At 38.3% G+C, this 18,462-nt stretch overlaps 1 protein-coding gene across 3 annotated transcripts in view; it reads right to left on the bottom strand.

Annotated features, from left to right (window-relative positions):
* NPAS3 (neuronal PAS domain protein 3) overlaps window positions 1-18,462 on the bottom strand; it is a 591,199-nt gene that overhangs the window by 11,392 nt on the left and 561,345 nt on the right. For all 3 annotated transcript variants that reach the window (XM_088057760.1, XM_088057761.1, XM_088057762.1), the window contains 2 exons: window positions 16,746-16,939; window positions 11,667-11,773 (listed from right to left, as the gene is read on the bottom strand). In XM_088057760.1, coding sequence (XP_087913886.1) covers window positions 11,667-11,773; window positions 16,746-16,939 — 301 coding nt within the window. The remainder of the gene's footprint in view (window positions 1-11,666; window positions 11,774-16,745; window positions 16,940-18,462) is intronic.

Below are 18,462 nucleotides of genomic sequence, written 5' to 3'. Positions count from 1 at the left end.
TGCTGTGTACACAGTTCCCAACAGAGGGATTTCAGTTTTCCTTGGTAGCTTTGTGCACAGCAATATTCTTGTAGCGGTGGAATGAAGGAGGGGGAAAAAGAAGAAACAGTCAGTGTTCTTCGCAGGAACCTATTTCAGTTAGAAAATTAAAATAAATCAGTACAAGTTTGTCTTCAGAAATATGGTTACAAATAGAAAAAGAACATAGTTTCTTCCTGTAAGGCTGTTCTGAGAAATCAAAGCCAAAGCTTCTAAATAGTGAGTTGTGTTTTAAAAGAAGGAAGTAGCTTAATTCAGTTTGAAGAGGAGATGAAGAAATTGTGTATCAAAAGCAGTCTTTTAGCAAAGTCTCTTACAAAAGGACATTTTACTCATGTGCATATGCATTTAAAAGCTACACTATATTGCGTATTCAGGTAAGTATTGAGTAAATAGGAAATGATGAGATCATCTTACATATTCACACAGCTTCACAAAGAGGCTCTTTATAATTGGTGAAAATATTGAGGTTACATCTGCTGTGCTATTCACCCTTCTCCTTGAAATACCTTTATCAATGACTGGATGGTATTGATACTGAACTCCTCTCATGGTAAACTTATAAGAATATTTTTAATTTACTGCACGGGGATGAAATTGCTGCACTTAATACTACTGTTGGATACTTAGCTGCAGCCACAAGTACTCTTTCTACATTCACAAAACTGGCAGACGAAACATGAAAAGGAATACTGACTCTTTAATCTCCACTTCTCCACCTAAGGCCCAAGGCAAGCTGACAGGGTAACTTCGTTCTGGAAACAGAGGGGTTTTTATTTTTTTTTTAATTCTGGATTACTTTTTCTTCTGCTTTTGAAAACTGTGGGCTATAGGGGAATGAACCTGACATAGATTTAAAACAAGAATGAGTTTCTTTATCTGAAAAGTTATAGTCCTTGATGCTTACAGGAAGGTCATTCTCAAAACCCACAGGAAAAATAGCATCACAGACAGAAAGAGTGCATTAAGTGCCTTATTTGCTTGTAACAGAGACAGTTTTCCATTTATAACAGCTCCGAGGATCAAGTGAGTCTTTGATGTTGTAAGGACTTTCCTATAGATTTTGCAATTAGTGAGCTAGATGTTTTAAATAGTGGGTATGCCCAAATTGGATTTTAGCAATGAAAAATATTTAGCAATGTTAAATGATGCTTACTACAGAATTAGGAGCTAGATGATAGGAGACTTGTAGACATGCAGTGAGGAATCATATGTCAGCTACGTAATTCTCCACAAACAGTTCTATTTTGGATCTACTCTAGGGTAGAGTGAGGAGGAGGGGATTAAGCCTGGACAGTGTACAAATGCACTGTCTACCTACCAGACCAGAAGCAAGGCCTTCAGAGAAGATTGCCTGGTAAAGAATGCCACCTTCCCATCACTGGAGTCCCTGTGGGTCATGCTGCTCTACCTCTCTTCACTGCATACAGCTCCTTACCAGCCCTGTCTGACTAACTCTATCTCAACAGAGCTCTTCTAAGAAAAATACAAAGCTGATAATAGTTTTAAGAAAATACTGGTTCTGTGAGGCTTTAGAAAGCTGCATGTTACTCACAGCAAATGGCAGCAGAAAGCCCTGAGTGCTGGACAGAGAATATCTTTTTTAGCATAGGGTAGAATGCAATCTATCGTGTCAATACCACCGACCGAGACCTGGCTCCTACTGTGATATGAATATCAGAGAGTAATAGTTGCAGGTTTATAAACATAAATTCATCTTTTCTTACCATAAGCAGGAAGTAGCAGATCAGGACCATGAAAGAAAACTGTACCTCACTATTCAAACTCCCACCTAACTTCTTCATTCACCTGGGATATTCTTTTAAGCACCTACAGTCACTCTAAAAATGGTAAGTACAGCAATTGATTCACTGCTTACTTTCCAATATGAAATACTGTTTAATCTTCTTGCGTAGGGATGTTACATACATAAATATGTGATAAAATAGAAAAAATTAAGTATCAACAACCTTGCAGAAAAAAATAAAGAACCTTCATCAAGCATTTAGAAAAATTTGAAACCTTAAGAATGTTTAAAAACTTAAGTAATACTTTTCCTGCCTCTTTACAGAAAAGCAAACGTTAAAGATGGTCTGAGTCAAACTATTAAAAAATGTGGATTCATATTAGGATCAAAATTTGTAACTTCCCAAATACAGTGAAGAAGGCCTTGCATGCTGTATGTGAAAATTATCTCAGATTAGGACCAGAAAGATGTTTTGTTTAAAATCAATTCCATGTTTTCAATATACATGACATCAGTTCACAGCAGCAGTGCAAATTTATTAAAACCGAGCAAAGACACAGAAAATAGTATTTCCCAGCACTATGGAAACCATCATCTCCTACTTGAACAGAGGCACTTTTCTTCCCCTCTTCTTTTCATGATTATTATAACATACCATTTTCCCATGGCCCAACATCTGAAATGACAACTTTATAATTATGCATAACCATGAATATTAACAAGACTATATAGTTCTAGGTAAAATGTTTATTTCAAAACATTATGTAGGTATTGATCAAATGGAATGCAATGTATTGCTAGAGGCACTATTCAATGGAAGCTTATTGGAATGCATATTAAAAACCTGTTCCGTGGTTTCTATAGATAAAATTAATGTAAATAAATGATATCAGTTTATTTTATGACAGATTAGGTTGAAAAAAAAAGCAGCAGATTTTTCTACCTAGGATTCTCTAGGATTTCTTCTCTCTTTCTTAACTTTTTTCCCCTCATGATTTGTCTCTCTCCCCATGACTTCAATCCTGCCATAAAGTGATTTTCTCTGTTAATATTGAAACGGTCGTTTAGAAACCCAAGCCTGCTTTGAACACCAACTTCAGACAGAACTTCCATTATCATTAATGAACTCTCTGTTCAAACTGCAGGGGAAAATGAAATCCCAGATCCAAATTTTGCCCTTAGCTACTAAAACTCAACATCAGAGGAGAAATTTGGCCCTGCTTGCTCAAGAAACTGAAATCTGTCCTCCATCTCTCCACTAACATTAATGTCCATCATATGACAACCTATGTAAGATTAATGATTTTAGAATAGAACCCTTTCCATGCCAAATGTATCTGCATACCATACATAACTACATCTCCCAAAAACAGGAAAAGAGACTGAAGATTCATGGAAACAGATTGTCAGCAATATTAATTTTATCTTTGAATTACCTAGGTTAAAGATGGTCTGTTTCAAGGGACAGGAACCCTTTAAACATGCTTTAATTTCTGGGATAAGGGTCCCTGTTTGGGTTCTTGGGCTGAGTGAAATGAGTGATTTTCTCAGGCTAATCTCTAGAGGAAAGGCATCTAGAGCACAGTGTCATGGTGGTATGGCACAGCCAAATGTTCAAACTCCCTCTAACCACCACAAAGATTCATCACTGTCTCATATCTGACAGCATATGTTTTGAAACATACCGTCCCTTTATATCAGATGACTTTTAAAAAAACCCCAAAGATTTCCACCTTTGTCCACAGGCCTTAAAAAGGTAGCTTAGTGTTAACAAAAAAAACCCCAAACACAACTTTTAAAAATAAAAATTAAAAAAAAAAAAAAATAAAAGAATAATTGGATTAATTATGTATCTTGTGAGCTGAGATGCAACACTTAGCAGCCTATGGACATTGGGTTAAAAGGCTTCAGGTGTTTTGAAGGGCATTCCCAAAAGACTGAGGTAAAGTCCTGTACCAGCCCACTCACTTTATAGGTTATCAGGCATCAAAACCAACATGGACCCACCACATGACACATGGATGGCAAAGCCTCAGGTGATTTATGCAGGTTCTTTCAAAGGAGTGCTAATGAGACCTACTGTCACACATTTGATATGTGCTACACAGTTTACTGATACTGTTTTCGTATCCTTACAGCTTTGAAAACTGTCTCCCTTAGACACACTAGGTCAGCAGTCCAGACCTTTGAAAAAGAAAAAGAAGAGAAATAGCCCACAGCACTAGCAGGTTTCTAAAATCCTGGGAAAATCTGTAAGTTTCATCATACCTTCATAGTGACGGTTTAGGATGGGGTATTTCACAGCCTAGTAAACTACAAACAAAATCCTTAATCCATTCTTGGATTTTGAGTGGGGCAACACACTTTCTGATTTAGACTACAAGGTGATGGAAATTTCTGGTCTCAATAAACTTGGAGAGAACCTCAGCAATGAAAGTAGGAAGATATGTGACTGAAGTACTTTTGTCCTTTTTGAAAATGGCATACATTTACATCCTCTAGCAACAAGCACAGAAATAGTTTGGTGGACAGAATGAAGGTGAAGCTACTCGACATGTACAATAATATCCTTTATTCCCATGGCTTTTCAAGTTAACATATGCTTCTGCAATTTACCACAAGAATAATATCAAAATATAAATTCCTTTTTGGGGTTGGAAATTTTGAGCACAAAAGGACTTAAAAAAAACCCCAGAAAATTATTAACAGAGAAACTGGAAAACACAGAGGTTACCAGCAGAAGTCAGAGCTCAACCTTTACTCTATGACCCTTTAATGCAGCATGTATTTATACAGCTGGTATTATGTACACTTTTAAGGTCAAAATAAGACATTTTGGGTGCAAATTTCAACTAACTATGAGCTATGGAAGACACAATTGAAAGTCTACAAACTGAAATGGGAGTGCACTAAATCAGTATTGCATTAGATTTAATTTGAAGATGAAATAGCATCAGGAATTAAGTTAAAGGGTTACTGATGCAAACAATATCTGAGGCATCTTGCAAAATAACTGTATATTGCTAAGCTACAGAAAGCAAAATTCTTCAACTAAGTTTAGCAGCTAATGATTTAAATAGCTTAAAGATTTATCTTTGTAGGGTTTTTTGGTTTGTTTACTATCCTAAAGATTGGATTCTCCTGATAAACCCTTATCTACTTTACATACAGAAAGCACTTGTCCAATATAAAAAAAATTTGCATTTGAAAAACTGAGGCACAAAATATCACAAAGATTGGAAATTTCCTGGGATTAAAAATGATGTCTGAGTATTTTTGTGGTTAATGGAAAATTAAACCACCAAATATTACAACAGTAACAACTATCGTCCACGCACAAAAATGTATCACTTGTCAAGAAATGAGGCAGCCATGAGTTAACAGAGTATAAAACAAGGGTACAAGGCACACATAATTGCACACTGCAGACTGTTTTTCCCTTTCTTCTAAATAAGCTAGACAGACCAATATCTCATATAAACCAAAGAAGAATTTGCAGGAGCAAGCACATCTTCAGGATTTCAAAGCATGGCTAAAAGACATGACAATACACATTCTTGGGTAGGTGTACATCTCTCAAGATTCATTAGGACTGAAAAACAAACACTAAGCATGTGCTAAAACCGAAGTCCATGATCCCTTTTTGCCCTGTAAGAAAATAAAAAACATTTTCTTTACATGATTCCATTTCTTCCAGTTTCTTATCTCCTGTTCCCTCATCTTTCTGTATCACCACTATCTCCAGCCAAAAGGACTAAATGGTGCCAGTGTCCAACACAGAAATCTTTGCAGGCCCATACTATGGGCAGAGAGAAAGATTGTGCAGGTAGTCAGACCAGCACTTCTGCAATACTGTGAAAACAGCATACACTAGGCTGTCACCACAGTGCCAGCTAGGCTTAGTTTAAGAAATAGCTAAACCCCTGACATTCTATCAGCCTAATTTAGAATCAATCTTGCTTTCCAGCAATGATAATAAACTTGTACAAACATGAGATTCATTTGTATATTTTAGCATTTTATTTCAGTCCCAGAATGTAAAACCTGACATTGGAATCAGTTTGATTTTTTTGGTTATTGAAGATATTAAGCTCTACAAGAGCATTGAAATTTCGATCTGATTAGGATAAAAATTCCTCAGGATCAAAACACTTCTTTTTTTCCCCCTACAGTTTTACTAATTGTGAGCTACTTGACATTGCAGAGTTATTCCACAGCATGATAGCAAAATATGTGAAGTATTTTACTGTTAGAAATTATCAACTCATTCTATTTGTTTTTCATGTGTTTGAGGTTATTAAGAGAATAAAAAATTATAACTGATGTGCATAAGTTAAAAGGGTTAATTCAACTACAGCTGGTAGGCTAAACCACTAAGCAATATTTTGTAGAGCAATAGATTTTTTTCTACTGAACATACATAAAAGAAAGCATGAATATATAACTGATTTAAAAGCAGACTGAGGGGGTAATATTCCTTGAAAAATAGGGGAGCTGTGAAAAAGGTGAATGTGGAATAGTTTATTTTCAGAAAGACTGGATTATTCTAACCACTGGAAACCAGATAAAGTAGATGAGAGGGAGTGCTACCAAACATACTCATCAGAGACCTTTGCTTTATGGGAAATGAACTGCCCTGGCTCACTGTTCCTGAGGAATTGTATTTCTTATGGCTGTAAATCAAATCCTGAAGAAAGAGGATGATATTTTTCTAAGCAATAGCTGACGACAACAGTATCTTTCTTGTCAGAGCTGGATTTCTGAATTTAGACCTCAATTAGGATTCCAAAATGAAAAAGCACACATTATATACCAATACCAATTGGTATGTGCTTGTGACAGTGCTCTTGCAAACAATATATTAATTTTGAAATGGTGGCATGTTATCATATATTTGCCCAAAAGTATATTCATGGTTGCCTTCAAAGGTCTTGACTTTTATTCTTCCTTGCTGCTTTCTTAATGACTTCATTGAACAGTAACATCAAATACTTGATGTTCAATGAAGATCATTAATTTTTTACAATTAAATAGAAGATGCATACTCCTACAGCATATGACATCCACTCATTCTTAGCATGAAATGAACTTCTCAAAAAGGGGCTGTTACAGACTGCTGAATGATAGCAGTGTCAAAAAAAAGGGAAGTACATATGCACAGCATCATACTCCCCACAGCTGCAATTGCCCTTGCTGCATTCTACAGAGAGTGCAAAGACCTGATACAACAGTAATTTTATTGATCTTTTTGATTTCTGGTGTTGATTTGACATCAAATATATATCCTGCTAGCTTTAAGATCTTTGTCACTGATGTTGTAAGAGCAAGGGCAGTTCTACTCATTCAGGGACTCATGGCTTGGTGAAAGTGCACAATCTGCCCTGTGGTTGACACACAGCTCAGTCCTGTAATGCTTTTATGCAGTGGTAAGTAAATAGAGAGGATCCTATCACCTTCCCCATCCTTACAAGTAAAGCAGAACTGGGTCATGAGGGGTCTTTCTAGGGTGTTAGTTCTAGATGCACAACTGTGAAACAAAACGTTCAATTACAGCTCCTTCATGCCATGTAACCTAATGAAAAGCTCTGTTACAGAACTAGGATTAGAGACTCTCTGTGCCAGGGTACAGCCAGACCTGTAATTTTTGAGGGTTTGGTTGAAACAAGAGTTGTTGCAACTTAGCCAGTTTCTGTGGATTGGCTGAACCAACAGCTGGGCCATGATGCTGGATGTGTACAGGCTGTTAGAACATTTTAACTATGATCTCTGTGAGAGAGACTTGATTGTATGGTAAGTGATATCTGTCATGATTCTACCAGCAACATGATGAAGATGAACAAATGAGAAGATTCCCAAACTCCTGAAAAAATGAAGCATTTTAAAACAGAAAAAAGCTTAATAAGGTAGAATTGTAACACCAAAAAATTGGCTGAGAGATTTGTGAAAAAGCATGATCATTCAAAATTTGAATGAAACACAATAGAAACAACTAGCATAAACTTTTATTTTTGTTTGGAAAAAAATGATGTTTCAATAGCTTATGTTATCATGCCATGTATTATGGAGTTGCTATAAATGCAGGCATATGCACAGAGTATGAATGTTGTTTTATTAATTCACAAGGGCATAAAGGCATAACTAACATACATCTCTTAATAGAAATTTTGAACCTAATGGAATTTTTGCAATTTACTTCACTGCGCTCAGAATTTAAGTCCACAAAAAATAGTTTTTTTTGGGCATGACCCCCATGTCCATTAAAGCCAATGAAAGCTTTTCTGCTGACCAAAACTGACCTTTCATTAGGGCAGTAGTTCCTTTATAAAAGCCTGTTGTCATTACTATAGTCTTGCAGACCTTCTTCACAATTATATTCGTTATGGTCACATTCCTGAGACTGCTTTTGTCTTCTTTTTATCTGAGACAGAGCTAACAAGGCCTGCTTTTCTAAGTTTCTAATTGGCTGCCATGATCTGAAGCCATCAACAGCCCTCTTGATTTTTTTTTTTCTGTGTAATTTTGTGCAACGTTTTCTTCTTTGCTTGTTTTTCTCTTTGATGTCTTTGAATATCTTGGATGAGAAAGAAGGATGTAGTGGTCTTACCTTTTCCTTATATGTTACCAGGAAATAGGCAGATTAGCAGTTTTACTTGCTAAAATCTACAACTGCAATTTGGATTTCTTCTTGTTTTAATAATTAAAAATTATTTTATCTCCTTTAAAAATAAACCAAGATTTTTGATTGCATTCTCCATCAAACACAACCTTTTCAATTTGCTACTTTCTCAGGTCCTGCTTTGTTTTCTCACTAGTGCTTTCCATCCATTACTTTAGCTTCCAGGTCCTCTTCAAAATACTTCATAAATCTGCCTTTGGTTTGTTTGGTTTTTGTTTGTTTTTCATTGTGCTCTCAAGCAGTTTTTTCCTATGATTTACTGGCAAATGTCCTGTGCTCTCTATTTTGGGGAACGAGTTCTGCTGGGTTCCATTTTCCACAGACAGTGTTTGCCAGTTCATGAATTTTAATTCTAGTTTTACTAAACCAGGAAGATTTTCTCTTTTTAGTTTGGTTTGAATTTGATTTCATAGGATTGACAAGTTGCTGTGAAGTATTTTGGGGTTCTCCAATTTTTTTCTCTCGGTTTATATACAATTTTTGTCAAATGCTAGAAGTTGAACATCTCTCTGGGCAAAGATATGAACCACTTTGGCTTCTGCAGAACTAATAGCTGGCAGATGTTCTTCCCCTGTTACTACCAAGACTAATTTAAACTTGAAGATCTTTCACAGAGAGCATGAGTTTGAACATGGAATGACAAATGCAAAGTCCTGTATGTGGAATGGACAGATATGTTACAGGCTTGGGACTGACTGCCTGGGTTGAAGCTTTGTGAAAAGGGACCTGTGCTGGACACTACACTAAGCATGAATCAGCAGGGCTGTAATAAAAATGTACAGCCAGCAGAGCACAGAAAGTCATTATGCCCTTTCACTCATCACTCTTTAAATTGTATCTGGAATCTAATTTTAGGCTCCTACCTCGGGAAACATATTGATAAACTTCAGTGATCTCAGAAGAGGTCTGTCAGACACCCAGGGGCTGGTGTACTTGTTCTGTGAGGAAAGGCTGTGGAACCAAGCTTGTTTAGCCTGAAGACAAGGTGACTTCAGGAGAACCTAGCAGCATATCTTCAAGCAGGATACTGCAAAGATGGAGCCATGAGCTGCACCAGCACACAGGGAAATTCCAACCAGATAGGAGGTAAAAAACACCCACAACCATTGTGAGGATAACTGACACTTATTAAGGTAATTGGAACAAGTCACTCAGAGAAGCTCTGGAGAATCTGAAGTTTTAAAACATCAACTAGACAAAGTGCTAAAAATTTTACTTTGAATTAGTATTGATCTTGTTTTGAGCATTAGGTGGAAACTAGATGATATCCCAGCGTTCCTTCCAACCTAAATGATTCTATGACCATCTTGTTCCTATAAGGCAAGAAAACAAATACAAATAAAAGATGTAACCAGCCCCATCTATTGAAAAAAAAAACAAACAACTAGCCTGGCAAGAATAATTATGCTATAGCCACACAGCCAGGTTTGTGAACCCTGCTACGCTGGATGTTGATAGTGCGAGAAATCCCTGTGTTTGTAAAGTTTGAATCCAACCAGCTAAACTGGACTTACAGTGAGAGCAGGAATACAGTAAGTTGAAGTGATTTTCTAGAAATCATTCCTTTCTTCAGGGTCTCCTGAGTCTTAGTCCAGTGCTTATATACTGGACCATACTGCACTCATACTCTCTGCATAGATCTTGAATTTTTCTGAAGATAAATGTTTCATAAAACATATCCTATTTCAGAGAGAAGTGGTCATTCAGAAGATTAAGGTCTTTTTCAAATGGGATGTTCATCTATGCCAGGTGGTATGGTAAATCTGAGTCATAAATATCTTTTATTTCCTTGGTCAGATAGTGCAGTGAAAGTGTAACTTGTCATTTTTGACTTCCAGTTTTGAGAGCAAGAATCTGAATTTTCTCCTTCATTTCTCAGCAACTGATATATTCTCCTGGAATTAAATGCTTAAAATTCAAATGATACAAAATTACTTTGTTTATACCTTTGGATAGTTGACTTTATTTTTTTTCTTCAGAAATATATCTAACCTGATCTTATGACAAATACACTTTACATTCTAGAAACTTCTGAAATCTTTACACAGCCTAATACTGCTGATGGCTGCCTTATGTTGTCATAGAAGCTGTCCCTATTCTCCTGCTTTCCGATCAGAGTTATCCTCCTATCTTCCCTTGCAGATCAAGCAAGGTAATTTAGGATGGAACATTTTTTTCTGCCTTCTAGTGTAGTCATATGGTTTTGTAAAATCTAATTAAATGTGGCTGCGTTTGGGCTGCTGCCCTTTCATTAGGAAATGCTAGTAGGACATGATGCAGGGGGAGCAGAGTTATTCAGATTTGTGTCTCTGAATTTAAGAAGCAGTTCACAGATCATCTTCTGCATTAAGAAAAACACCAAAGTCAATCATAAACGCAGTCAGTCACTGAAACTTCCAAAGAATTATCTGGCTTCACTGCAGGCACAGATAAATTAGAGATTATGGGCATAAGTCTTTTCTCGCACAAGGGTAAATCAGGAGCCCCATCACTGAAGTCAACAGATCTCAACAAGAAAAGAATTAGGCCCTATGGCTTTTAATAAGAGGAATACAAAGAGTTTAATTACAAGGAATCAGGCTGATCCTCCCTTCCCCCATACACAGACGTTGCATATGTTTTCTGGTAAGGTTTGTCTCTTGCAACAGTTTTGTACTTCTGTTATCCCAATCAGATACTACCAGTGTGCATATAACAGGGACTGAGATGCTGTAAGGATGGGGACCATTTAGATATTAACAGATGGGCTGGTTAAAGCACTAGTAGAGCTGTAGCTCAGTTCTGTATGAAAAACCTGGTGAAATCCCAGTTATGCTGCAGTTTTTGTCCTCCATGTTATGACTCAGAAAAATGCAAAATCCTCAAAGAGGAGTTCCCATTCTGTGCCAGGGAGGGAGTTTCTCATGTGAGCAATACTTTAAGGATTAAAATAATGCATAGAATGTGTAAATTAACAGCTGCTGGAAATTCAAGTAATACAAATATAATGCTTTATTTCCACATATTTAAATTATCTTATAGGTCTAGAAAAAGACTTGGAAATAAATCACACAAAGAATGACATTTAAGCCATCCTCTGAAAACCTCTGACAAAAAAAAAAAAAGCAGGTGCAAGATGAAGATCTCAGTTGTGGAATATAAATAGTAGTTTAGGAGCAATCAGCTGTCGTACCAGATTATTTTGACAAAAATGGAAGTACTTACAGTCTAAGTGACTATGTCTAATGCCTTCCACATCTTCAGCATGAATGAAGTGGTAACATCTCTTTCCTACAATATCTACAGGGGTCAGATCCATGTAATCACTAATCCTAAAAAGGAAAAAGAACATACAGCCTATAATTCAAGAAAGAAAAGAACAAAAGAATTGTCAAATGACTCAGAAAGTGAAATCTGCTAAAAAGTTTTTTCAGCATTATACCATTTGAATGGAATATCTGTACAAATGAGACAAGGCCTTAGAGGAAAAAAAAAAAAGAAGTAATTCTTTTTAAAGAAACCTGGAAATTATTTTATCCATTTAACTAAGTGGAAAATTAAATTCTAGTGCATATTCTCCATGTAGCATAATACCAGGACAATATAATTCCATGAAATTGTAAAGCATTAGCAACAATCCAAAATCCTCATTAAAAGACTAAGATGATTCAAGGTTACATAATAAAGTAGAAACATGTTATGTTTATACCAAATGATTAGAGACACATTTCATTTCAACAGATTGGTCTTCTATTGGGTATATTCATGAAAAAGCTCTTCAACCATTTCTTGGCACCAAGTCCAAACTCATATTTCAAGGGATATAATTTAAATGCTGAGACACACAGATGCCTCAGGGTGTTATCTTTTTTAGTCTAATTCATTTGGGAGCTCAGCTTTCACTCTGGACCCTTTCAACTGGGACTTTGTTGTTTATTGCACATAGAAACTTTAAAATCTATTCTGCAGACCTTTGTGTGCACGTGTCTGTGTCTGTGTGTGTCTGTGTGCGTGTGTAAACTCATATCGTGGAGAGTCAATGTGTCAACATCCTTAAACACAGTACAGAAATTAAAAAGAAAATTGGGAAATGCCTTGCTCACACAAGCATTTGAAACTATGTCTGTTTTGTAGACCTAGAGTATTTTTTTTAGGGTTTGAAATAATCTGCAATGATTGTGGTGCATTCTATGATAAGATCAGGGAGAGGAAATCCCACCCTGCCAGCCTAGTAGAAAGGGTCAATCTCCAGGCAGGCCATTATCCTCTGGTCATGTAAAACATATGCATGGGCTTGTGTTTGAGCAGATCAATGGTTCCACTGACTTACAGGACTGTTAACATGACTCAAATTTAAAGGTAGGCTTGTGGTACAGTGTTTTTCTGAATTTGCTGAAGTTGTGCACATGTTTTAGGCTTGAGGCTTGCTTCACATGACTCCTTTCTGCTTATCTGAAGGAACTACTGACAGCCACTGTCATGGCCAACAAGCCAAACCTCTTCCATGTGCTTATTTCCTTTTGGGCACATTTTAGCAGATGTGGTATCAGAGTCCACATTAAACTGGCCATTGGCTCTATAAAAATGGTCTCAAATAACAGTTAATTCTGAAAACATCCAGATTGATCATGAATTCTAGAAGAAGTCTTTTCATTTTGCTTTTAGTTATTTGTCACCCTCTGAGATGATCTTTCCTCTGCAGGTGCTTTTCCCACTCCACAGACTAATAAATCCTAGATTGTTTTAGATGTTGAATCTTAGATGACACAAATCCTACATTTGCAAAATAGACAGAGATTAAAATACCACGTTTTAGGCAGATCTTGTCTCAGAGGGAAGCTAATGTCTGGCTAGTTTGTGCACTGAGTCCAGGGTTACAAAGGAGATCTCTTCATTCAGAGGAAAGTAACAAGATGCACCCAAAGACTTGAGTAATGGCACTCCTGCTCACTGCTGTTTCAAGCAGGCAGCCACTTGGAAAAGTAGGAGTACTATTGATCTCACCCCTGCTGATCCAATGGTCCACTGTGAGCATTCATTTCAGTTAAGTGGCATGGCTTCTGCTCCATGCTCCCTGCAGCTGCCAGTAACTCCCCATTGCTCCATAAATAGTGCTTACAGCTTGCCCAGCATGGATCCATTTTTCTCTGTTTTCATCAATGTTGTGCTTGCTTTACTGTGGCACCACACAGAATTTTGTAGCTGCCCGCAAGTGCCAGGAGTCAAGCCCATATATCCAGGGTGGGATACTTATCTCCTCTTCTATAATCCCAGAAGAGAGATCCCAACGTCCCTGACTCAGAGAGTAGCCTTGGCAAACACCCAGGTAATTAATCTGACAGCTTCAATCAGCTGTTCCGTTAATTCCTTCCCATCTTCTGAGTTGTTTTTTTTCCCTCATTTCTCCAGTTTTTAAAGTCATATTCTGCATTGTAGCTGCTATGAAATCCAAGTTCTGTCAGTCTTATTTCATTTTCCCTGACTGGAAATCCTGCTTCCTCAGTGAGATCACATTCACCTCCCAGCACTTACAGAAGTATTTCTACTACTTAAAATTACTTTTATAAACTATTTTAAACAGATTTTAAACAATGACACAGGGGCCTAAAGTGGAATTATTGTAGCATACATTCAAGTACCACCTTATGCATTCTGCATTAACATGAAATAAAATCCATCACAAACAAGGAAAAATTGCTTTATAATGTTGCCTTCAGCTTAAAAATTGAAAAATATTTATAAATCCAACACTTTCTTGCTGTTTTACCACAGTTTACCATGACTTCTCAGCCCTTCTTATGCAATTACCAATCAGTGCACCTCACCTGATGAATTTTACAGTTTTTAGTGATGTCTTTCTCAGGCATCTGAAAGTTTTATTGCCACATGAATATAAAGGGAAGGTTTGAGAAAAATGTTTAATTTAAAAAAACCCCACATATACAATTTAGGGCTCATAAAAATGCCAAACTCACAGCAGAGAAAGCATAAATCTTCCTAATTTGGCCTAAAAGTTCATATCGTACTTGACCTGATGGAGCAGTTCATTTTTTCATATCTGTTTGATTCCTGGCTTTTTTTATGGAGGTTGCCAATAAAGGTAGCAGTAAGTGCAGGTGATTTTGTTCAAAGGGGATCTGTTCATTAGGAATTGGATAGATACCAGCAACTCATTTCACAGAAGCCTTTGAAAAACTCTGCAGTGGTAGCAGCTTTCCATTACTACCTAGGTAGGTCACAGTGAAATCAAAAAAGGGAAAAGTTTTGTTCTAGATCCTATTCCTAATCCCCAGAGCTCTTTTGCCAGCTGCCAGATTATACAGCATCTGGATACTCACTGGGTAAAGTCTCAGGCAAAAAGTCCAAACTTTAATGACATTGTCCACTTTTTCTGTGACCCTGTGCAAGCCACTTTCCGTGAAGCAGTTTTTCCAAGCTTAAAAATGAGAATAATATATTCACTTTTAGATAATGCTTTGGAAGTGTAGATGAAGTGTTCTGTCTAACAGTCAAGTAATATTATTTTAAAAAGTATTGCAGCAGTGCAGCAATGTGGCAGCAAAGACAACCCCATAATTGAAATCCAAGATTATTTTAAGTTGTTTAAGATCCTGATTCAACAAAATAGTTGAGTTTATCCTTTTTAATAAAAGTTCATATTGATGTGCGATCCTGATCATAGGGATTCCACCATAATTGAGCAATTATGATTGCTCATATCAGAGAGCTTCCACTCAATTTATTATATGCCGTGGTTGCTGTCACAGGAAAAGCTTGCAGTAGTCGCCTTGTTTCTTCCAGTTTTTGATGATAAGTCCCCTTCACAAAATTTCTTTTGGCTGCATTACTTTCCTTCTTCCTTTCCAACCTTTTCCCCATACCTCAGGCTTCCGCCAATGGACACAAATTTTTTACTTGCAATTTCCTTCTCAGATATTTCCACTCTGCTCTAAATACACATTCCCTGGATTATATTTTTATTTTTCAGGACTCTGAGGTCTTAATGGTTTTGATCAGCCCCTCTGCTTCCCGCACCCCACACACAGTCCAGACCCCCATGGCAGCCCCTGCAGTGCCCAGCTCCCCACAGCCCTGCCTGACATCAGCCCTCCTGACCCGACCCCAGCCCACTGAGCTCAGGGAGACTCCAGGGGCTGGAGCTGCCCCTGTTCCCCCCTCAGCTGCCCCTGTGCCCCCCAGCTTCCCCTGTGTCCCCCAGCTGCCCCTGTGTCCCCAGCTTCTCCTGTGCCCCCCAGCTGCCCCTGTGCCCCCTCAGCTGTTCCTGTGCCCCCCCAGCTGCCCCGGTGTCCCTACAGCTGCCCCTGTTCCCCCCAGCTGACCCTGTTCCCCCCAGCTGCCCCTGTTCCCCCCCAGCTGCCCCGGTGTCCCTACAGCTGCCCCTGTTCCCCCCAGCTGCCCCTGTTCCCCCCAGCTGCCCTTGTGCTCCCCCAGCTGCCCCTGTTCCCCCCAGCTGCCCCTGTCCCCCCCAGCTGCCCCTGTGCCCCCCAGCTGCCCCTGTGCCCCCCAGCTGCCCAGCTCCCTCTGAGGTGCTGGGACAAGCCTGCTGCCATGCCCTGCCCTCACAGGTCGCCAGGCAGAGCCCCCGGTGCTATGAGCACCCAGCCCCCAGGGAACAGGCAGCTGAGTTCAAATCCTCTCTTTCACCTGCTGAGATCACTCGTCACTATCACACAGAACATAGCCCCCCCCAGCCAACTCGTCATCACCTGTTCCCATTTCACTGCTGTCTTTCCCACTATACCCTTAACCAATTTTATTCTACAGTTTTCCCACCTCTAACTGCAACAGATCCCACCTCTCTAGCCTACTATCTAGGCCATCTGTGCTTCTGTTCCATTAAACACTGAGCATGAGAGCTGTAATCTGCAAATTAGTTCAAAAATGGAAAACTTTAAAACTTCAGACAGAAAAACTTGTGGAGGGGAGGATGGAGGAGCATAAGGACAGGCATACAGGTCAGACCAACGTCTGTCTAGTCCCAAATCTTGCCTCTGAGAGGGACGGTGAAAGATGGTAAAAAAGCAGAGAAAGCTTAGAGGAATATTTCCTGGTGTATCTTCCCCTATTCCAGAAGACACCCTGCAAATTACAGTTTTAAATCTACTTTTATCTTCAAAGTATGTAATGAAAATGAAGGTAGTGATGATGAGAGTGAATTCAATGCTCTACTACAACACCAAGATGACACTGCAAGAGTCAAAAATGTCAAAACTTCTTTCCAAGCCCATGGAACAAAGAATACGTGCAACTGAAACAAAGAAGTAAAGGATCTAAAGGCTGTACCTATTTTCACAGTAAATGATATTGAGGTCCATATTCACACGAGTGACAAACATGTGGCAGTCAATCCTGACTTCATTAATTGTAGGAGGTGGCAAAGCATGAGCAACGACAACAAGTCCCATGATTTGACTGGGTACTGTCCGTCCGTGTGACAGTGATACTCTCAGACGTAACCGGCCTGTTATATGAATCACCTGGAAAATAAAAACAATAAAACATACCCAGTGAATTCTGAATGCAATTGCGACATCAGTTTCTTTTAAAGGATAGCTTTACTGTTCCCTACAGATCACTTAACACTGCCTAAAATTGTACTAAGTAACTGCCAGTATCATTGTTAAGCTTATTAATATTGGCTGTCAATATGCCCTATATGTCCTCATGGCGAAAAGAACATAACAGGCAAATGCTTCACATTCATCAAATAAAAACCTAAGAACTGCTGCAGTTTTGATTTTTGCTGTGGTGGTTGTTATACAAAGAAAGAAGACAACAACAATGAATTAGAAATTCAACAAAAGAGGGAGTGGGATAAAACTGAAATAATGAAGCTGGAAATTAATAATGTAACCATTTTATAATATTTGGAAATTGAATATGACACAAGAAAGACCAGCAGTTTTGAAACATAATGGATTTCATTGAGTTGGTAGTCAGCTACATCATGGAGATACTGTTCACTGCCTTGAATTTCTTCTTTGTGGCTGGCAATTTGAGAAGCAACAGTCTACAGGTGATCTAGGAGCTCAGGTGCAGGATGGTCTTCCTGCATCCATGGTAAAGCATTTAAAGAGTTGGTAGACATGCAATGCCTTTGCCTAGTGCATGTCTTGAGAGCTCTGGGGGTGGTGGCTTTCTTCCATATGCACAAGAGAATACCAGAAGGTGCTCAGATCCAATAGCATCCCTAAGAACTGCATCCACCTTCTAAGAATGCTGCCTGAAATAGAGTGAACTGAAACTTTGGAAAAGAATAATTCACCCCTTCCAGTTTCACTCCTTCAGGAGTTCTGCATATAAATAAATGGGTTGCTTTATCCAGTGAAAGAAAATAAATACAACGTATTGAAATGAAAATGTAAATTGCAGTTCCTGTACTCATGGGTAAGACAAGAATTGGCAGTTGCAGGCTGCCACAGATCTTCACCCTCAGAATATGTTTACAACATCAACATTAAAAAAACAGTTCAAGGAGATGAGGGCCCCTTTCTCTGTTATCCCAGACCCCCTACCCAGGTCGACAGAGAAATTAGTCGATACCTGTGTCAGAGGAGCAGCTGACAAAAATGGGGTAATAAGTGCACTGATGCTCATCTCACAAAGACAGAAGACAAACTCTTAACTTCTGAGATTGATAATAGAAAGTGAGAGAGAAGAAAATTTGTTATTTTTAAGCTTGAAAATCACAAAGCACATCCAGATTAAAATCTAAGTCATGCTAGTAGATCTGTGATGTAAGACTTGAAATTTGTTTCTTTTTTTTTTAACCTAATCATTGAAACATCTTATTTCACCACTATTTCACATTTCAAGCCTAGCCAGTGTGGTGAATCTGAATGAGGAAAGTGATTAGCTGCTGTGTATGGCCATTCAAGTTACAGGTTTCTGACCGCCCATGTTTAAAGTAACTATTGCCTAAACTCACACTTAATGCACCTTTCAAGGGCAAACTATTCTATGAATATTTGAAAAAGCTCCTGGAGGCAGAGATGCAAAA

This window comes from Pseudopodoces humilis, chromosome 7 (assembly GCF_049639895.1).
Source record: "Pseudopodoces humilis isolate 2021_Gansu_Grassland_sample_001 chromosome 7, ASM4963989v1, whole genome shotgun sequence".
In the NCBI taxonomy this organism is placed as follows: Eukaryota; Metazoa; Chordata; class Aves; order Passeriformes; family Paridae; genus Pseudopodoces; species Pseudopodoces humilis.
The sequence above is the reverse complement of the archived record's forward strand: the minus strand, read 5'-3'. Positions and strand labels throughout refer to the sequence as shown.